The 20,124-nt window shown below is 43.1% G+C and overlaps 2 protein-coding genes across 13 annotated transcripts in view; one reads left to right on the top strand and one right to left on the bottom strand.

The window, feature by feature from the left end:
- The window catches only part of map2 (microtubule-associated protein 2), a 43,204-nt gene extending 31,963 nt beyond the window's left edge, over positions 1-11,241 (top strand). For 3 of the 12 annotated variants that reach the window (XM_086123057.1, XM_086123051.1, XM_086123050.1), the window contains 12 exons: positions 291-428; positions 1,198-1,259; positions 2,088-2,204; positions 2,364-2,505; positions 2,913-2,969; positions 3,780-4,087; positions 4,815-4,952; positions 5,948-6,040; positions 7,917-8,009; positions 8,523-8,604; positions 8,980-9,092; positions 9,319-11,241. In XM_086123057.1, coding sequence (XP_085979183.1) covers positions 291-428; positions 1,198-1,259; positions 2,088-2,204; positions 2,364-2,505; positions 2,913-2,969; positions 3,780-4,087; positions 4,815-4,952; positions 5,948-6,040; positions 7,917-8,009; positions 8,523-8,604; positions 8,980-9,092; positions 9,319-9,540 — 1,565 coding nt within the window. In that variant the 3' untranslated portion in view covers positions 9,541-11,241. Of the gene's footprint in view, positions 1-290; positions 429-1,197; positions 1,260-2,087; positions 2,205-2,363; positions 2,506-2,912; positions 2,970-3,779; positions 4,088-4,223; positions 4,738-4,814; positions 4,953-5,947; positions 6,041-7,916; positions 8,010-8,522; positions 8,605-8,979; positions 9,093-9,318 lie in introns of those variants that run through there. The other 9 variants (XM_086123055.1, XM_086123054.1, XM_086123056.1 and 6 more) reach the window with 8 other exon arrangements.
- Positions 11,242-11,295: 54 nt separating this feature from the next.
- On the bottom strand, positions 11,296-16,575 carry myl1 (myosin, light chain 1, alkali; skeletal, fast). Its single transcript, XM_086123063.1, has 6 exons — positions 16,321-16,575; positions 15,465-15,492; positions 14,449-14,592; positions 12,976-13,149; positions 12,805-12,882; positions 11,296-11,824 (listed from the first exon to the last, which is right to left on the bottom strand). Exons 1-6 carry the CDS (start codon positions 16,459-16,461, stop codon positions 11,796-11,798), a joined length of 594 nt encoding a protein of 197 aa, XP_085979189.1. The 5' UTR covers positions 16,462-16,575; the 3' UTR covers positions 11,296-11,795.
- Positions 16,576-20,124: the final 3,549 nt, after the last annotated feature.

The following is a 20,124-nucleotide window of genomic DNA, read 5'->3' as shown; positions in this document are numbered from 1 at the left end:
TTTCAGTCGTATAACCCGATCCTTCGCGTTGACTCTTGACTGTTTTACATCAGTGTTGATTTCCGATTCGCTCCGTTCTGAAAGTGTGAGCACATCATTTATTAGCTTGGATTTTCTGCCGCTAGATATTTACGAGTGTATCGCAATTTAATAGTAAGACTTCTAAAATCATACAGTTGGATGCCCAGCGGGAGGAACTGTTGACAGTTATCGCAAAGGTTTCTTATGAGCATGCTATTTGACGCTTCGGCATTCATTTTTTGATGTCTCCATGTGGCCGACGACTACAGCCGTGATCAAGAAGACTGAGTTTACCAAAAAAATGGAGGCTCAGACTCTGTCCCCGTCCAAGAGGATTGGACCGAAACAAGCTGTCCGCCAGGCCCGCCCCGTCCAGCACCATTCCTGTCCTAGAAGGAGACCCACAGGTGATACATCACTTCTACTGTCAATTCTGCAGGGCCACATCCACCATCATCTTCCGTGTAGTCCTGGAAATCATTGCCTTTTAGGCTCATTCAGGTTATTAACCCTTTCAGGCACAAATAATGATAACCTGATAAAATGATTAACTGTCCATTGTAGTAACCACTGTCCCAGAAAGGGTTAAAATAAACAAAAAGTGTCAATTTGTTTGTTTTTTGTTTTTTTGTGAAATGACTGAGCAACCTGGGGGCGTTGCCTCAATTCATTTGTGTCATTTTGAACCGATTTCATTAGGTCACTCACACTTGGTAGTCAACAAGATATGAAATTTAACTCCGTCAAATTCATTGAATTGAAAAACTGACATGTCACCTTTCACTTATTTTCTCTGCATTTTCAGTTTTTTTTACCTTCATGTATGTTTTTTTTCCTTTTTGCCATAATAAAAATAATCTTGTGTTACCTCCTTATTTGGCTTATTTTCTGTATTCATCTTTGTTCTTGCTTTTCACTGTACTTAAACAGCCCCACGTCCTTTTGAATCACAGGATTTGAAAATATTTGTCATGGATCAAATACACAATATACGCTGTATGCTTCTTTCCAATACTTATGTAAGTGTAATATATATATATATATATATATATATATATATATATATATATATATATAGTTCTTACTCAAGCAGTGACTTATTGAAAATCTTCAAAATGTTGGTCTTTCCTCACGTATTTGTTCAAGCGTTAGTGACGTACTCTTTTTGTCTTTCAGAGGCACTTTCGGACAGTCATCAGCCTCTGACAGTTGCCAGGCGGTCTTGCGACAGAGCGTTGGTGAGTAAATTTCATTCGCTCCGGCAAGTTGGTGGTTTCGAGACATTCAGATTGTATTTTCCCCAGAATCTTACTGTTTACATTCAAATTTCAACTGCCGTCGTCCGTGCGCTTTTTTTTCACCTTCTGGTCAGTATTTACGTTCTCTTGGTGGTATTTTGTCATTTTGGTCAAATGATTTCCAATGATGGTCAGATTATTTTTTTCATCCTCCCAATGTGGCATCAGCCAAGTGCTTTGAGCAAATACAGAAAGCTCCCCACACTGAGGGAATCTTTGATATTACTTTGAAGGGAGAGCTGAAAGGTCTTGTCCTTGCATAAATATCACATCATTGCATTTCTCTTCCAATGCCTTTTTCTGACTTCTTACTCAGATATTTCAAGTATTTGCTTCACTATTTGATAAGACTGTGTTGACTCCAGAGTTAATGGGTTTGTTCGCAGGAGTGATTCATTCAAAGTCACCGAGTAGGTGTTGAATCACCCCGTGACATTTCTCGTGCGACTCTTTTACTCCTCCGGCATCATCATGACAGTTCCTTGTATCCAAATAAGAGCATTTATGCCTGTCATAAATGTCACCGAAGAACAATAATGAAGTGTTCTTTAGAACACAAATTGTGTTCCATTTTGAGTTCTTTTTAAATTTTCACCCCCCCCCCCCAAAAAAAATAAAGCTCCATGAATAAAATCTAGAAACACTTGATGTACGTGATTATTCATGTGGAAGCATTATTTTTGTCACCCGCGTCATCCTATGCCTTGTGTTTTGGTGTTGTGCCACTCACTCCCCGCCCCCCTGGGACTCATTTGTGTGCCATTTCAGCGACATGCTCAGCATTTTGCCCTCACAAAGACACACACCTTTATGTCCACAACGGTTACCTCATTAGATGGTCCTCGTCCATCCTCGGCATCAGTATTTGCAACCTTCATAGCCAAGGTAGGTGGATGACAATTTGGCCTGTCGCTGCGAGCTGCAAGGATTCAGAAAAGTCTCTGTCCATATTTTGAAAAAAAACCCGCAATCGGCAACCAGTTACCGGAGGATGTCACGAGCGTTGGAAATATTTTTGTTACATTTGGTGTTTGTGTTTCACAGGATGGTAGATCGCAAAGTCCTGACAAGAGATCTGCTATGCCGCGGCAAGCTTCCTCTCTTAGTCGCCATCCATACCAGGAGCATGAGGAAAGTTCGACCTCCATCACGAGCTCTGGATCAACAGCTCCCCGCAGACCCACAGGTAGGCTGCCAGGATTGGCACTGGAACTTGAAACCACTTGGCCAATGTGGCTAAACACAATAAAAATCTCATAGCCACAACATCACGTTTATGACGCCTAGCTTGTTCCAGATTGGAAGTGTTATAACTGACCCGTGATAGAGCTGTCTCCGTTGCCCCCTTCTGTTGTTTGACAATATATCGTAATACAAGAGATTTGGCGTGAGCGCAACCCCCGCCCCCAATCCCCCCCCCCCCCCCCCCAAAACCCTCAAGCGAATTCGCAAATTTTACGAATATATGAGGGATGACTATGATACAAGGTAGATTATTAAAAAAAAAAATCCACTCCATTCTGTCATCACATGATTGCTTACTTGAACGCTTTTTCCTGGAATCTGAATCTTTTGTCATTTGTCCCCTTTCAGCCTGCCGTGCTGTGATGAGAGCTGAGCAAAGGACAGGTCGAGCTCCCAGTATGACAGGTAGCGTGAATTCATTATTTTGTTTCATTTCCTAGACCCTACTTTTCATGTACGGCAGTGGTCCCCAAACCCCGGGCCGCGGATCGGCACCGGTCCCTGGGTTATTTGGTACCGGGCCACACAGAAAGAATAAATAACTTACATTACTTCCGTTTTATTTATTTCAGACTTTGAAAGATTTTTTATTTTGAAAATTCACCAGATCCTCTGTTACATCCGTATGTCACTCTTGATGCAGGTGAAGGCGGAGCTTCTCCGTCACGTGATAGGTTCCCGCTAAAATGAAAGCCGGGAGCTAGCAAAATGAGTAATAAAAACAAACGTCTTTGGAAAGTTTCTTTGGGAAGGGGAAAAGGCTCAGAGACAGAAGAGGAGCCTACGACTTTCAAGAAAAAGAAGGCTAAATGTAATAGATAGTATCAGGCGTCCTACTCAAAATACGGATTTGTCTCAATGGGAGATTCCATGCACCAAGCCCTCTCTGCATGATATGCGGCGATGCTGAGTCGTATTTTTCATGCACTTTCTTATTTTGAAGGCACGTCTAAACGTTACCATAGCGACCAGAGAGTGTTGAGGCCAGATAGGACGTTCCTTGTTTCATCATTCATGTCATATCATATTATTTTGTCGTATTTATCCATCACTCCTTAAAGGCCGGTTGGTCCCTGAAAATATTGTCTGACATTAAACCTGTCGATGGGGCAAAAAAGGCTTGGGACCGCTGATGTACGGTGTCATCGTAGAGAGGACACCTTGTTTAGCCCATGAAAAGGTTTCAGGTTTTATCCTCGGGTTTCTCGCCAACAGTCTCCGAGCCACTCCGCTCCCGTTCAGCCCGCAGTGGCCACTCCACGCCACGTACCCCTGGCTCCAGCGCCATGACCCCTGGAACCCCTCCCAGCTGCTCATCCTCCTCAAGGACCCCCGGAACCCCGCGCTCGCTCAGCTTGATGTCCCAGGAGAGGAGGGTGGCTGTGGCCCGTACCCCGCCCAAATCCCCCGCCACCACACCCAAGCAGCTGCGAGTCATTAACCAACCTCTTCCTGACTTCAAGAGGGTCCGGTCCAAGGTCCGCTCCATAGATAATATCAAGTACCAGCCCAAAGGTGGACAGGTAAGAGTCAACTCACATGTTTGGTGCACTCTCCCGCCCACCCTCTACCTACCTACTACTTGTTTCTTTCGGACTGTAGGAGGTATTTTTGTCATGATGTAAGTTTGAGACTTTTTGATTCACTCATCTTTGATAGGTTTTCCTTTCATCTTCCTCTTCTCCAACCTTAGTGTTTGTTTGTATTTTACCCATCCACCATGAAACGAAATTAATGATCCGACAACATGAAGTGCGTATCAAATATATTTGATCACCCAGCCAATGTTAGATTAATTAACAAAAGCTTATATGAACAGTCTTCAATGATATTTTTCCATGCGAAAATTTCCGTGTTTTTTTTCTTACTGTTTTATCAAAAAATATATAAGATAACAAACCACTGTTACTTGCACTTGTAATTAGAAAATGTTGTAGTGGTTAAATATTATGTAGGATTCATTTCTGACTACCGGCTAGAAATTGGGGGTTAAAAAAAAAAAGAAGAAGGAATTCCATTTAAAAATCTTGGTTACAGTTCAAAATGATAAGCTGTTGAGTCGGGCGTTAAAGCACTTATACCAGAGTTCCAAGCGTAGGCTTCTGCATAATTTAAAAGTGTTGCCAGGGTCATCATCCCCCCCGCCCTTGACCCGCAGTAGTAACTCCTAGTAGTGCCCCCCCCCCCCCCCCCCCCCCCCCGGAAGGCCTCACTGGGCCACTGACCCGCCACTTGTCATTGTCACCATAGAAGCACAAGGAGCAAATAATGGCAACTGAGGCCAAACACAAGGCCCCATCTTGGATCTGGAACTCAGTGCTCCGCGTCATCTCCTTGACGCTGTGTCTGTCGACGGCTCACAGTATGACCTGGACCCAAGGCCTGCTGGTACACCGCAGCACCATACATTTTAAATTGATAGCATGCGAGTGCTAGCGGACCGATTAAAGTTGTTTCCTATCAGCGAATATGACAACGAAGTGATAACATTTGCATTTTAATAAGGCTGCTTTAATGAGAGCCAAAACAAGAGCCGAATACAAAGTCCTCTGTGTTAACGTGATTGTACCCTGCAGTGGTGTGGAACTGCACGGCATCACACTGGAAGATGTTTCGGTAATATTATTATTAAAAAAAAAATGTTATGTGATGGGGACAAAAAAAAAAAAAGAAGTTCCAAACACAATAATAAAGTTTTTTAAATTAAGTCACTTTGTATTATTTTCTTTCTGGAATCATCATTTCAACCCTTGTTTTGGATCTCATTAGATTGTGTCAGTAACACCTAATGACTTTTTCACTGACTAGATGTCGTAATTATATTTGCTAGAACCCGATACTATCCATAAAATCAGGTCACTGCCTAAACATAAAATGTGCAAGGGTAGACCAGAGTAATTAAAGGAAGCTCTTGGAGACAACAACAAGGCAGCTTTTAATTAGCGGTGAAATGTTCTTGGCAGTCGCAAAATGTTGAGTTAAAAATATGCACAACCAATCAAAAGGCTGCTTCTGTGTCCCGAGGTGCGAGCACGAAACGAGGAGCCAGTATGATGCAGATCTTATATAAGGAGCAAAAAGCAAAAGTAACAAATCAAATTGTGGTGCCAAGTCAACATCTTCTGGATATGTTTTGTCTGGTCCAATTGAAAACATACCGTACATACCGCCCATACCGTATTTTTACCTTTCGTATCTCGAAATTTCTTTCACAACAAGAGGCAATATTTTCCTGTTGAGGTGTTTTGTAACTTCAAAATTTCGTATGAACGTAAGTAGAGGTACCACTGTATCTTATATTGTCATCTTGCCCTCTTATATTATCATCTTGCCCTCTTGAGTAGAATTTTCATTGCCATGTCATCCTTTTTGTTTCTCTTTAGAATCATATTATAAACAAGAAGCTGGACTTCAGGTATATGCAATCAAAATGCAGCTCCAAGGATAATCTCAAGCAACCTCCCAGTGGAGGCAATGTATGTAGCCCTCAATGTTGACCCCCTTCACCCCCTTCTTGTCTTCCTTCCCCGGAGCCAATGAGTCTCCCTGTTGATCCCCGCTGTATCTTTTCCACTGTGCAAAATTCCCGATTAGCCTTAAAGGTGACGTGTGTGACCCTAACATTTTATCATGCGTATGCCGAACGACTCCCATGGATATTGTCAGCTATGCCGAATAAACCTTGGCCACTTTTAACCCTTTCATGCTGCACCCTGGAACCCTGATAACATGATAAGCCGTCCACTGTAGTAGCCGCCGTCCCTGAATTAACGCAACATCACAGACTAGATCAGGGGTGGGCAAACTTTTTGGCTCGGGGGCCGCATTGACTTTTAAAATTTGACAGAAGGGCCAGGTCAGCACGAGCTATGGTACATTAAAAAAAACTGCATTTGTTGACAGTCCATATCAAACATCAACAGAACAAAAGCATGAAACTACGGTATTAATATACTTTTTTTAAATGACAAAAGTGTTGTTGATGACCTATTTTAGCCTGTGCATCGCTGCAGATGGGTTGTGATCAGACCAGCAGAAGTAGAGCGATACAGAGGTACTAGGTGGTCAAAAAGATTGCCCCGCCCCCCCATGTTCTGCAACTTCAAGTCAATGCGCCACCTGGCGGTGAAATGCCTGTCATTACAAGTCCAATTGAAATGAATGCAATCATTCACATCGAACCTTAATTGTGGACCAACCTTCGGCGGGGCGGATTAAAAAGACCAACGGGCCGGATTCGGCCCGCGGGCCGTAGTTTGCCCACCACTGGACTAGATTTTCCTCAGACTGCACTGCGATTATGTTTGCAACAGCTGGTTTGAATGTAGCCGACTTTATTGCACATGGGGGAAGTGTGTTTAAGGATGCCATATTGGAAGACCACCTGCTATGTTGAGAAGTCTGAGAACGACCTGCTTAAGTAAGAGGACACAGAATACTGTGACCAGTCTTTGGTTGGTTTTGGTGTTTAAGACCAAGCATGATTTTATTTATTTTTTTAAATTTAGTGATCTATTTGGGTTATTCAATTCTACTTTAACATGCCAAAGTACTCAATTGCATCATGCATTTAAACATTCAACATTCTTTTAATATTGCTCTCCCGCTCTCTTTTACCCTAATTTGTACCATGTTACTTTCTCTCACTGTGGCTGCATTGCTTTTCCCGTGCTGGCTGAAATGTATTTGTTGTTTCACATCGCACCAACTCTTTTGACTGCATTTCACTCCTGCTTTTTCTCTTTTGCAGCTACAAGGGTCTTTAAACACTGCAACGTACTAACATTTTAGTATCCTTGCAATTTATAAACGAATCGTCTAAGGCTATGGTCGTTTTGTACGGAGTGTGGGTGCTTGCATCATTTTATTTGTGCAAGACAAGATTAGAGTCGGTTCACTTGCTATTAAACCAAGGATGTCCAAACTTTTTTTACGGTCAAGGGCTGCGTACAGAAAAATGCATGGGTGCAAGGTCCACTTTGAAATAGTTTACATTTGATTTATTGAACACGCTAAAATCAACGCGGCATGCGTATATTAAATATTGTAAGCCACTGTCACATTCTGCACAGTTTGAACATTGGCTGTAACTGCTCTTAAATATCGGAGGAAAAGAAAAAAATCTTGCACACGAAAGGTCAATCAAAAAAAATGTACGTGAATAAATGTTTAAAGCAATTCGTCATGGTTACATGCAAATGTTTTGAACTAAAAGTTCAATATAATTCTCCTAAGGCAATGACTTTTTTTTTGTATACCACATGCATAAGTCGATAAGGCTTTTGAAGAATGTCGATGTCAGAAAGCCTGCTGAATCCCATTCCCAGCCCATTCCTCACCTCCATCCCGCAGGTCCTCATCCCCAGTGTTAAGATGGACTATAGCCATGTTCAGTCTAGGTGTGGGTCCTTGGACAGGAGGGGCTACTCGGCAGGAGGTGGCAATGTGAGTCTTGTGCAGCAAAAAGTCATCGTCTCAGTGTTTGTGTCTCTTTTGTGTGCTTGTGCTGTCTTTTGGCTGTGCCCCTTCCCCTTGGAGGTGGTTGTGTCTGCAAAAAACCTTAGCTGCTCGAAGGCTGATCATGAGCATTTCTGAATTATAAACCGTCATATTTTTTTTTTCCCCCAAGCTTTCACTCAGTTGCTGATGGCAGCAGTAGGTTGCCACGGTAACAGCTGCTAACGCTTTGAGTACTCTTAAATTAACTTAAATATCGAGTGGGTTAAGAACTCTTGGGACATGTGACACGTCTTGAGATCTTACACGTCAGATCTAACTCCACACAACAAAGGAGTATTGTTTGTTTTCCTCCTTGTTTTGCATACTAACAAGTACTATTTAAAAGAACCCTTCCCCCCACACGTGTTTATCTTTTTGCATCTTTTTTAAAACCTCTATGTGATAAACACCAGTTAGCCCTATGACCTGACAGCCTGCTCTAATTTCTTTATTTTACAGATACAGATCCAGAACAAGAAGATTGACATGAGTCACGTGACCTCAAAGTGCGGCTCGTTAGACAACATTCACCATCGTCCTGGTAACACACTTTCTCGACAAACCACACACAATCTCCAAGAAGCGATTTGACTTATTTATAATTAATGATTGTGACAAGTTCTCATAGCTGAAAATGGGTCCGCTACTATATATATCGCTCCTTCATTCGAAAAAGCAAACCATTTTTTTCCCGCGTTCCACCGCGACCGCTTCTGGTCCGACAGCTCCATCTGCTGGTGATATCTTTCATAGCGCTATTGTTCGATATTTTGCTACCAAGTGCCAAGTAACAATTTGCATTTGCTCCCAAAGGGAAATTTCACCATGGTGTAGCACAGCATGTTCGAGTGTCACTATTTGTTAAACAAACAAACAAAGGCGCTCACTTGGAGAATATCTGCTTGGTGTTGTTCAGGTGGCGGTAACATTCGTATTGAGAGCATGAAGTTGGACTTTAAAGACAAAGCCCACGCAAAAGTGGGGTCCTTGGATAATGCTCATCACACTCCAGGAGGAGGTCGTGTTACAGTAAGCGTTATTGATATGTATTTTGTTTATGTACAGCTCTTTTATTGTACTTTATTAGCTTGTGTAGGTGTATCAAAGAAGCCAGTGAAATATTATTCAACATTTATACTGCAATCTTCTGGCATTTTTTTTCTTCATTTGATTACATTTAAGAAATGCTTCATCAGAATCCAATTTTTAATGTTTGAAGAAAATAAACACCGTCTTATACCTCACCACTTGCTAGATTGAGAGCCACAGGTTGACATTCCGCGACCACGCCAAGGCTCGGGTGGACCACGGGGCCGAGATCATCGTCCGGTCGCCGGGCCGGTCCTGTTCCATGTCGCCTCACCGCCACCGGGACAGCCACCTTTCATCGTCCGGCAGTCTCAACATGTTGGAGTCGCCGCAGTTAGCGACCTTAGCGGAGGACCTCACAGCCGCTCTGGCGAAGCAGGGTTTGTGAACATGCAGCGTGGATGCTCTTACATTGAACCTGTCAGCTATTCACCACCCACCCGCCGCCTTGAGGGCCACTCAGGGTGATCGCGACTTTGCTTCACATCTCAAAGACCCATCAGGAGGGACTCCTAACTTTCCTCTTTCTATCTGTCCGTTTTCATCCTTGACATGTTCTATTTGGTCCTACTTTCACCAGTGTCTCCTTTTGAATGATGTTGCATAGAATAGTTCACCTGTAGTGCTAAACGGGATTACCTGTACATACAAATAGGGGGTGATGGGGGAGCCTCATATTGACCTGACTGATCTTGGGTCTACATTTGAAAGGAGCTATAGCTTTTATTTACTTGTGGCCATATTCTGTACGTTACGTGGCCAGCACATCATGCTGCACGTGTTGTTCTTGCTAACGTGCATGGATAGCAGACCCCTTGATAAGCCAATTATCCATACTGCTAGTCATTCGTTTCCTCCTAATATTTAACCAAACAAATATCAATACATAGAGAGAGAGAGAGAGAGAAATGAAAATAAAAATACAGGTTCTTAACCAGCTACAAAGGGGTACTTTAAAGGGGTAGTCAACCTAAACATGTTTTTTATATGTTGTATGTGTCTCCACACGTCCAAACACGGCATTCTGATTAATATCGCGCTTGTTGAGAATGAGTTAAGCAGCCAAATCCACCTGATTTTAGCCATTTAAGGTGAGGAGGGGGATGGGGGGCGGGCTGTTGACACCGTCTGTCAATTGAAGGCGTTTGTGGAATACGGGTTAATCAGTAAAATCCACCTGATTTTGGGGTGGCCATTTTGTCACTTGCTGTCACCCCAAATCAGGTGGATTTTACTTCTTAACTCGTATTCCACAAACGCGACATCAATCAGAATGCCGCGTTTAGACTGGTGGGGCTGCATAGAACATATTTTTGTACAGAAATTCTTGGGGGTTGACTTCCCCTTTCAAAACATTTTCAAGGAAGAAACAACATACGAACATAAATAAAATATACCTGCATTATTGCAAAAGCAGAGTCATGTGCGATGAGCATGAATTGAATCACAAACTAAAAGAGGCTATTTTGTCATTTGAAAAGGGATTTTAGTCAGTCATTTCCTCATTCATTGGCTAAGAAATAAATAAGTTCACGTTTTGTAGTTCGTAGTTATTTACAGTGTATTTATTGATGTCGGGCAGCGCCGCCGTTGCGTTGCTGAGCAACGCAAAGGACTGACTCGAATGCAGATGTTGGAGCGTGCAGCTGGCGCTCCCAATGCGACATGCCATTTATGGATTCCTTTTTGCGTGTGCATTTGGTGCAGATCTCGAGATGTTTTACAACCAACGTATCGGGCTGTTTTGTTGCCGTATGTGGAAAACTTTTGAAAAAATCGAAAGGATGAACCGTGTTGACAAAGCAAACATTAGATTCATTCATTGAGAAAAAGACGTCGGTGTGATCTTGTTTTGTTTTTTTCCGGAGGATGTGTATTTTATCCCGACTGACCTGTTTGTTTGCTTCTGTGTTTTCTGGCATTCCCCATCTCTGTAAGAGATTCCCCCCCTCTCGCCCCACCCCGCAGCAACTGTAATGTATTTAAACAGTCAAGTTGATGTATGCAGTATATTTTTTTTTCCTGCTGTCGCTGATATCACTCCAATTACGGTAATTCATTAAAATAAATGAGATAAGTTTAAAAAAAAGTGAGAATGTAGTGCTTCTTTTGAGATACACAGAAAGTGTGGGAGATCAGGAAATAAAATGGGAACTTGTGAAAAGTTTATTTGCGAAATGGCAGATGAGAGTACAATAAGTTAAGACTCAGGGTCGGGTTAGATGAGGAGGGGATCGACCTCGGTAGCCAGTCCTGTGCCAAAGCAGTCGCTCAGACTGCCGGCCAATGAGCGACAAGAGGGAGGGTCTTCTTTCTCCCATCACCCCCTCCTGCACTGAGAAAACTGGCGTACCCCCAATCAGGCGAAGGTATTTTTTGGAGATGGAAATTTAGGAACACGTCCGGAACCGAAGAAGCCTAAGGAGCACCAGTTGGAGACGAGGAAAAAAAACAAAACAAAAAAAAGAAACAAATACGTGTGGAACAAAACAATGGAAGGATTTAGAAATGGCATCTCATAGTCCTTTTGTTTGCCCTGCTTCCTCAGGTGGCGCAGGAAACAGCGAGTGAATGTCACGACACCATGGGGTCTGCACATACTCGATGCTCACCACCACCGCGGTGGGGGGGCTGGGGGCGCCCTTACACTGACATGATGTGCTTGACAAAGGCTGCATGTGAAGATCAGGGCAGGACATAGGGAAGACACAAAAGAAGAATTCAAATCGGTCAGTGTCAAATACGGGCTTGGATTTGAAGCCGTTAATTCACTGAGCAATGGGCGACGCCAGAAGCCTGTAGGATTCAATTTCTTTTTTTTTCTTTTTGACAGGTTTTCATAATGATAATAATCATAGTAACAATATGAAATTGTCATATTTAGTCAGATTTAGGAATTAGGTTCGGCAACGTGGAATTTTTATCTGAAATGTCATTGAGATAGATTACGCCTGATAAAATCCGCATCGCAAAGTTTTTGTTGGCCAAACTTGAAATCTAAAGTGAAAATAAATCTCAAAACCCGGATTGACATTTTTTTTTAAAATCAGCATGAAAATAGGTTCAGGGACACATACAATCATCTCTGATTAACATTTGCGGTTGACCAGTGTAATTCAAGAGCTATGAATATGACAAAATAAAAACATAAAAGATATTCCTGATTATTTTTGAGATACGAACATTACTTTAGTCATTTAATATCTTAAAAAAAAAGTCTTATGAAAGTTGCTCAAAATGTAGAAATTGTGTTCATCTAAGACACTCAAACTCAAGGCCCGGGGGCCAGATCTGGCCCGCCACATCATTTTCAGTGGCCCATGAAAGGAAATCAAAGAGTTCAACTTTCACGATGCTTGCTAAAATCACAATTTCTCATTTGTAATAAATAAGAGTGATGCCTTGAGCATTTTCTTGTTCCCAAACCCCTCGTCACAGGTACTTAAACACGAGGCGAATAAACCGTTATTCTCGACTTCTTTATATGGTTTCAGTCATAACGGCCCTCCAAGGCGAAACTGTCACTAAAATCAGGACCGCGACGAAAATGAGTTTGACACCCTCTGATCTAAGATATCCTGATACATTGTTGCGATAATACAAGCCACAAGGCAGGAAGCATATGTGCTGACATCACAATCACGCGTCTCACCCTCGTAGTTGATGCAGCCGTTCTCATCTTCCTGACCCGCCATGAGAGCGTCAATCTCAGCCTCATTCAACTTTTCTCCTGCGAGGGAGGCAAAAGGCAACCCGAGTCAGGAAGGCCCAACTGTCTGTAGACCGTTTTGTTTTGCGGCCACCAGGGCGGCGTCTCACTTACCCAGTGTTGACAGGACGATACGCAGCTCGGCGCCCATCACTGTGCCGTTACCCTCCTTGTCGAACACGCGCAGACCCTCAACGTAGTCCTCAAAGCCGGCCTTATTCGGGCTGTTGATGATGGTCTGAAGCATGGGCAGGAAACCCTCAAACGTAACTCTCTTGTTGGCCATTTCTGAGTACAAGAAGGAAATCAACGGTCATTGCGTGGACAGCGTGCGGCTGCTTTGCAACTTAATTCGCAGCATATAGGGCTGAACAATTCATTAAATTCAAATCGACATAGAAAAAAGCAATTTTCCAATTGCAAAAGCTGCAATATAAAAGACACAACACACAAAACTGCTTCATTTTGGTTGATCTGTAGGCTTAAATTTATTATTATTTTTAAAAATATGTATATTTTAGGGTGGCAAGGTGGGCGACTGGTTAACCCGTCGGCCTCACAGTGCAGAGGTGCAGGGTTTGATTTCTGGCTGCGGACTTCCTGTGTGGAGTTTGCATCTTCACCACACCTGCGTGGGATTTCCGCAGGTACTCCGGTTTCCTCCCACATTCCAAAAACATGCATGGCAGGCTAATGGAACACTCTAGGTGTGATTGTGAGTGTGGATGGTTTGTCGTCTCTGTGTGCCCTGCGATTAGGCTGGCAACCAGTTCAGGGTGTCTCCCGCCTATTGCCCGAAGACAGCTGTGGATTGGCTGCAGCACGCCCGCGACCCACGGCGAGATAAGCAGCTTGGATAATGGATGGATTTTATTTATGTATATAGCGTCTCGATAAATTTGGTGCTTAAGAGGTGCAGCCCCCATCCTTACACACCGAATCATTGTTTCAAAAATCATGAAAAGTTACAGTGATAAGGTCAAAAATGATTTTGGTGAGCGCATAAAAGACTGCAAGTCAAAGTGTTAAGTTAAAAACTCTAAATTGAAGTTGATTCTAGTCCAAGCCCAACCTTTAAAACATTTCAACATTTATGTATAATAAATCCAATATTGTTATTGTCATACAAATTAATTTAGTGCCGGTATTTGTAGAAAAAAAATACTTGGGAAGGGATCCTTCAATAAATGAACGAATCTTAAATCACAATATCGAGGGAAAAAAATCGCAATTACATTGTTTTTCAAAATTGGTCAGCCTTAGTAGCAAGAATTAATTTGCCACTTTGGTCAGCAGGATGCGAACTGTGCATTTATTTGCAATTACGGTTGCAGAACTTTTCAAGACTAATTCAGTACCAGCCAATTCTGGACCAAGTCTGAAAAGACGTTTAAAAACGTCTTTGGGAGTGAATGAGTTAAAAGTCCCACAGGACTCTCATCAACTCCTCGAGAAATACAGTATATCTCGTTGTTTTTAATGAGACCAATTGCACAAGAAACATTTCATTTTACAAACCGTACAATACATTTTTACCGGTTGACATTGATTTCCCTTGCGCAATAGTCAAGCAAATTTGAATCTTACCCTCGGCAGAGGGGCTTCCCAGCAGTTTGTTCACATCCTTGTTGGTGGGGTTCTGTCCCAGAGCACGCATGATGTCTGCGATCTGGTTGTACGCCACCTTGTTGTCACCCACCCTGTCGAACAGACCAAAGGCCTCTCGGTAGTCTGTGGGGAAGGGGTCACACCACATGCGTCAATACTATACGTTCCAAACTAATCAAGTATTGATGAACCTTTGTGTTTTTTGAGCAATACAGATTTGATTCAACATTCATGTGTTATACAGTTGGATCTTTTATGCTGATGCTGACTTAAAATCGATGGCAACTATTTCATTTTGAACACTACGAAGAGCAATGCACTCGCTGCGATTGCATGGACAGCAGGTGGAGGCAGGTCGGCAAGGGAAAGAAAAAAAAAAACTCTATAGGTTCTGATATTATTGGCTGGATGGATACACTCCGGCACAGCTCAGTCACCCTTCGGACTATTTCTATGTCAGCTGTCTCTCCCGCTCTAGGCAAGGCTATGGGGCTCTTTTAAAAGACCACCTTGGAATTGATAGCTGAGAATATGAACCCCCACACCCCCCAGCCCCCCCGCTCCTCCTTTTAAAGGCAAGGCCTGCGTGTGTATGTGCTGACTCCAGCGCGACGTGCGCCCATCAAGACAGGTCCGCTTGAACGGTGTCCCGTTTAAATCCATGAGCAATACACTCTTGGAATTAAACCGTGGCAGAATCTGTGTTTTCCTTGTGCAATCGTTTATGTTTGTGCCAGCACCTCGTTTTTTTGTTCGCAACAGAGTCAGATTTCACAAGGAGTCTGGAATGCCAAAACAAATGACAGATGTGACCATCTGTCATGAGAATTGAAGTCCCATGACGGTTGTCTTGAAGGGAGTTTGCGACCCGCGTTGTTTGCTTTGAAGCTAACTGAACGGTTTCTGGTGAAGTGGTTCACTAATTTCTACGTTTATATATGTCAGTCTTCAATTGCAGTTTCCACAGAGTTGAAATGGAAAAAAACCCTTCATACCTTCCATTTGGTCTGCAGTGAATTCAACCTGGAGGTGAGTAGAAAGCAACAATGTGAGTTGGTATTCAATACCAAAAATAAACATCTCAAGAAGATTGACATCACAAACCCAAGACGGCTCTAAAACTTTTTTTCTCCTAATCTGGACTAATAAATCGAGTCTAAACTGGGATTAAATTTTCCTCCTGGCCATATTTAGCGCCGCACGGTGGCACCCGATATGCGAGAGTCCATCTTTAGCTCCATTAAGATGCCCTCATTTGGTGTCTCAAACTCAGTGCCATCACATCACTTGAGGGACAGTGGGCGGGGTCAAGGATGTCTGCCATGAGCTCGCCATGGTTCTGAGAATTCTCATGTGACGTGCTCGAATCGTCCATTCCAAACTTGCCTCAGTTTACAGGAAACTCATCCATCATTCCATGCGCACATCTATTCATCCACTTTCTACTTCTCATCCTGTTCAAGTGTCACAAAGAAGCTAGAGGCTATGCTAGCTGACCCGGAGTCAAAGGCGCAACGGATTGATGGCCAGTCAAACGCAGGTCGCATATACAGACAGGCGACCATTTACATTGACGTTCACACTTTCGGCCAATAATCCAATCGGTCTGAGCCACGAAACCTAGCTGTTATGAAACATTACATTTGCAGTATGTTTGTATCAAGGAAATTGGTACTCCCAGTTCTAAAAGTACAGTCGTCCCTATTCCCATATATAAATATAAATATAAACTGCGGATGGAAATGAAGTCACGAAATGATGTATTCATCATTTACTCTCGTCCAACAATTCGGGTTGAAATGTCTAACACACAGGTAAAAAAATAAAATGGTAATCGGGTTTTGTTTCTACCTTGACGGCGGACAGGTCCACTGGACGGGCTTTGGGAGCAGCTGCAGCTGCAGGTGCAGGTGCGGGTGCGGGTGCCGCTGCGGGTGCCGCTGCGGGTTCGGCCTTCTTGATAGGAGCCCTCGGGTCCTTCTTGGGTGCCATTTTAGCTTTAAGTCAAACTACCGTGCTCCTTCAAAGACAAACACTCCCGGCGAGGGGTGACAGCACAAGGTGTGCGATACAAAGTGGAGGAGACTCAGAGCATGCACGCAGCCCTTTGGGTGTATATATATGAGACTATTTTTCCTCCTGACTCCCGCAAGGCCAACCTTGTGTGTGGATTGGATCGAGCTTTGGAGGGGTGTGTGTGCATGCGTGTGGCCCCTCGCTAAACATGGCATATTGGGCTGAGGGCCAAAACATGGTCATTTATGTCTTGGTGAGGGAGGTGTAGGGACACAGACAATATCCTCACCTTTGTTGTTTTGATGACATTTTTAATGTGATCGTAGGTGATGATTAGTATACAAATGCACTTTGAATTGTTAGAAACCCCCATCGGAATTTACACCGTGTTGCAAAATGTACAAACCGTCCACAGGTGATCGATTGGTCAATTTCCGTGGCAAGGTCACGTGATTGGCATGTGATTTGTTAGTAAATGGCTTTCACGACTGAAAAACGATCACCCGCAGCTCGTACTTTGCAGCCTGCAGCCAATTCGACACCAACCTGTGTGCAGCGTAGCGTCCCTTCCCCCTTTCCTTCACACTGCAGCGTGACAGAGCAAACCACTATAGGTTTGTGCATTTACTGCACTATCAATTTGAAACAATGTCCTGATTTTGCATAATAAAGGGATGGAAATTTGGATGGAATGTTCTTTTATTAATCCGATTTGTCAATTAATGAATCATGATGGACAGATTAATTGATTATTAAAATAACACAGCTCTAAAGTTGAAAAAAAGGCACAGGTGGGTTCAGTTCATGGCCGCTTCCCCCTGGGAGGATGTGACGTACATTACAAGATGGCGCTTTCCGCTGCCAATGCCATTTACTCTGACAAGGCAAGCTGTGCAAATTCTGGTCCCCTTAATTCTTGTCTGGATCTGTCACAGTACCGGCGGTGCAGCCCTGACCCCTCCCCCGATCTCTCTCTCTCTCTCTCACACGCACACACACACACGCACACACACTTACTTTGACTGACCCCATCTCCACCAGGGCAAGCCAGAGAAAGCCTGAGTCCCTCAGCTGTCATCTAGGCTCACCCGCTGGCACCCTTGTCCACCTTCTCAGATTCGCCATCCCTTCACCTCCCCCCCACCCATAGAAACTGTGGCCCCCCTCAAGTCCTTGCACCTGTGCTCCGGTCCATTCTGAGCTCCACTATGGAATCCTGATGGGATCGCTAGCGCGCTTAAGCAGGCTTATCCAACATGTGCCTGTCAAAAACGTGACTGTAATTTTCCATTTAATGTGTTTATTATTCTTGTACTTAAGGCGTTCATTAATGCACCGTAATGTGCGGAATCATGAGCCACCAATAAAATTGTGGCGCTGCCAGTGTAATAACTATAAATGTCATTCGGTGGACATGCAGACCTCTGCCAAGGACTAACTGTCAACAAATACCCAAATCATTTGATGAGCGTTTTACTTGTGTTGTTTGTCTACGTGTTTGTCACCGAGCAGACTACTTCCTGGTTGACAACGAAAATGACTGGCAGAGCCATGATGATTCAGTGGGGTCGACAGTTCTGCTGGTGACACAAACACACACACAAACACACGCACGCACATAATTTCATGTACATGCAGTTTTAATTGGGTCCTTAACAAAATTACATGGGTTCCTGCTTGGCCCTCGCACTTCCCATTCCATAAGGGGCAATGTGTTTTTTTACTTGTATGATCATGTGCACTATCTGTAACTATCTGTTCTAAATTTTATTCGCTCCTACTTTGCGCAATGAAAATGATTGCATTGAAAATGTCATTGAAAGTATAGCTGCGGTTGCGACTGTTGCACCATAATAATGCCTCATTTTGTATTAGCCCCGCCCTCTTGCCCAAAGTCAGTTGGGATAGGATCCATTACACCCATGACCCGCGATGAGGACAAGAGCTATGAAAATGGATGGAAGATTATGTACAATTAGCAGTATTCTGTAACCTCTCTCCATTTCCTGCTCACATCCAATTTCCAGAGTGGACTATTCTCATGCTGTAACTAAGTCAAATTGTTTCTAAATTTGTTTTGGTTTCGTGTTACCAAGAAGAACCATTCGTCAAGGATGTGTGATTTCCACCTCCGACGAAACATGTAACACTTTACTTATTCGTAAATGGAGTGCGGCTCCTTGGGGGAGGCCACATGAGACGTCATATCACTGAGTGTCAGGTGTGTGTCAATGTTGTGACACACAGCGTTTTAAGATCCTTTTCAAGGTTCCTGCCACTGATATTTAGATAACTTTAACGGCCACATTAGAAAAGGGCAAACACATATTGATCCAATTTATTTTCCTTAACAGCACGGTGGCTGCTACTATCACTATAACATTTATATTATAACCACAATTCAAGTATTAAGACCGTGTAAAAAATAATGTAGCACATTAGATTAGGTCCAGAAGTATTGGGACAGTGACTGGGATTTTTTAAAATGATTTTGCCTTCATAGACCACTAGAATAGATTTCAAACCAATTTTTATTTATTTATTTTTTGGGGTCATATGGTTGAATGAGATCCAGTCGACGTATCCATCCAACCCTTGATGCTGCTTGTCCTCATGAGGGTCACACATAGCTGAACAAACTAGCCGCCGGTCAATCAAAGGGCACATTTAGACAAACAAAACAAAACAAAAAATCACATTAGGGGTTATACCATCACATCCTTGCTTTTACCCTGGATGCACAACCAGATATTTGATAATAAAGCCCTTGCAGGTTTGACAGGCGCTGTATTCGTCTCATCCTAGGAATCAAGCACCGAGGCCCGCTCTTGGCTATGTAGTCAGTGATCCCTTAATCCCATTCCGCCAATATCTCTCCCAGGCATCCTGATGTGAACTCTTTTAACTGTTTCAGTAGTAGCACTCAGACCCAGCGAGCATGAAATCATCGGCTGGGTCTATACTGTGAAGGGCAAACTGAAAAGGACAGCGATTAGGAGACATGGTTCTTTGCCAACCGTGAAGTCCTGGTGCTTAATGAAACGTGAAGAACTTGAGCCGGTGGAAAATCCGTGCATGAGCGCGATGTGGTGTAAGACTTCAAAGATGGCAGATGCTTCACAATCTGAAGGGAGGTGAGGTGATGACAATGTTGTACCGCAGAAAGGAAATGAAAGAAATTGCCCTACCTTTGCAACCAAATATGTACCATTTGGTGATACTCTACTAAAAAAATGTGAGACAAAAATATGTCATTCACAAAACATTTTCCACCGTTAATGTGACCTACAATGTAAACTGCACAACTCAGTTGAATTTTAATGTTTGTATCTTTTGCGAGCGACAGTAAAAATAAACAACAGATTTCATTTGTTTATTTTGTGGTTGCATGAGTGTGCACACAGTGTTCAAAATTAACCAAGCGCATTCAAACTCAAGTTAAACGGGAACCAGCACACACCTGCCACCTTTTCAAGTGACTCTCACGTACCCCAAATAGCTACCAGGTGGTCTAGTAGGCTTTTCCTGCCTTTTAAAAAAAAAAAGTTTCTGGCTGATACTGACCACAAATTTCAAAATGATAATGAGACCTTCCCTGCAATTCCAGCTGAAGAAAAACAGACCCAAAACATGACCACC

The sequence above is a fragment of the Hippocampus guttulatus genome, chromosome 11, assembly GCF_054856545.1.
Source record: "Hippocampus guttulatus isolate MCC_2025c chromosome 11, RoL_Hgut_1.0, whole genome shotgun sequence".
NCBI classification, from domain to species: Eukaryota; Metazoa; Chordata; class Actinopteri; order Syngnathiformes; family Syngnathidae; genus Hippocampus; species Hippocampus guttulatus.
This window is presented reverse-complemented; position numbering and strand designations above follow the sequence as displayed.

Excerpts from the sequence above, each read along its gene's own strand:
- myl1 (XM_086123063.1), bottom strand. The coding sequence starts at position 16,461 with ATGGCACCCAAGAAGGACCCGAGGGCTCCTATCAAGAAGGCCGAACCC. Across the intron at positions 14,593-15,464 it reads CACTGCAGACCAAATGGAAG|ACTACCGAGAGGCCTTTGGT; the intron begins GTATGAAGGGTT and ends CCTTCCCCACAG. Across the intron at positions 11,825-12,804 it reads CGGCTGCATCAACTACGAGG|CCTTTGTCAAGCACATCATG; the intron begins GTGAGACGCGTG and ends CTTCACATGCAG.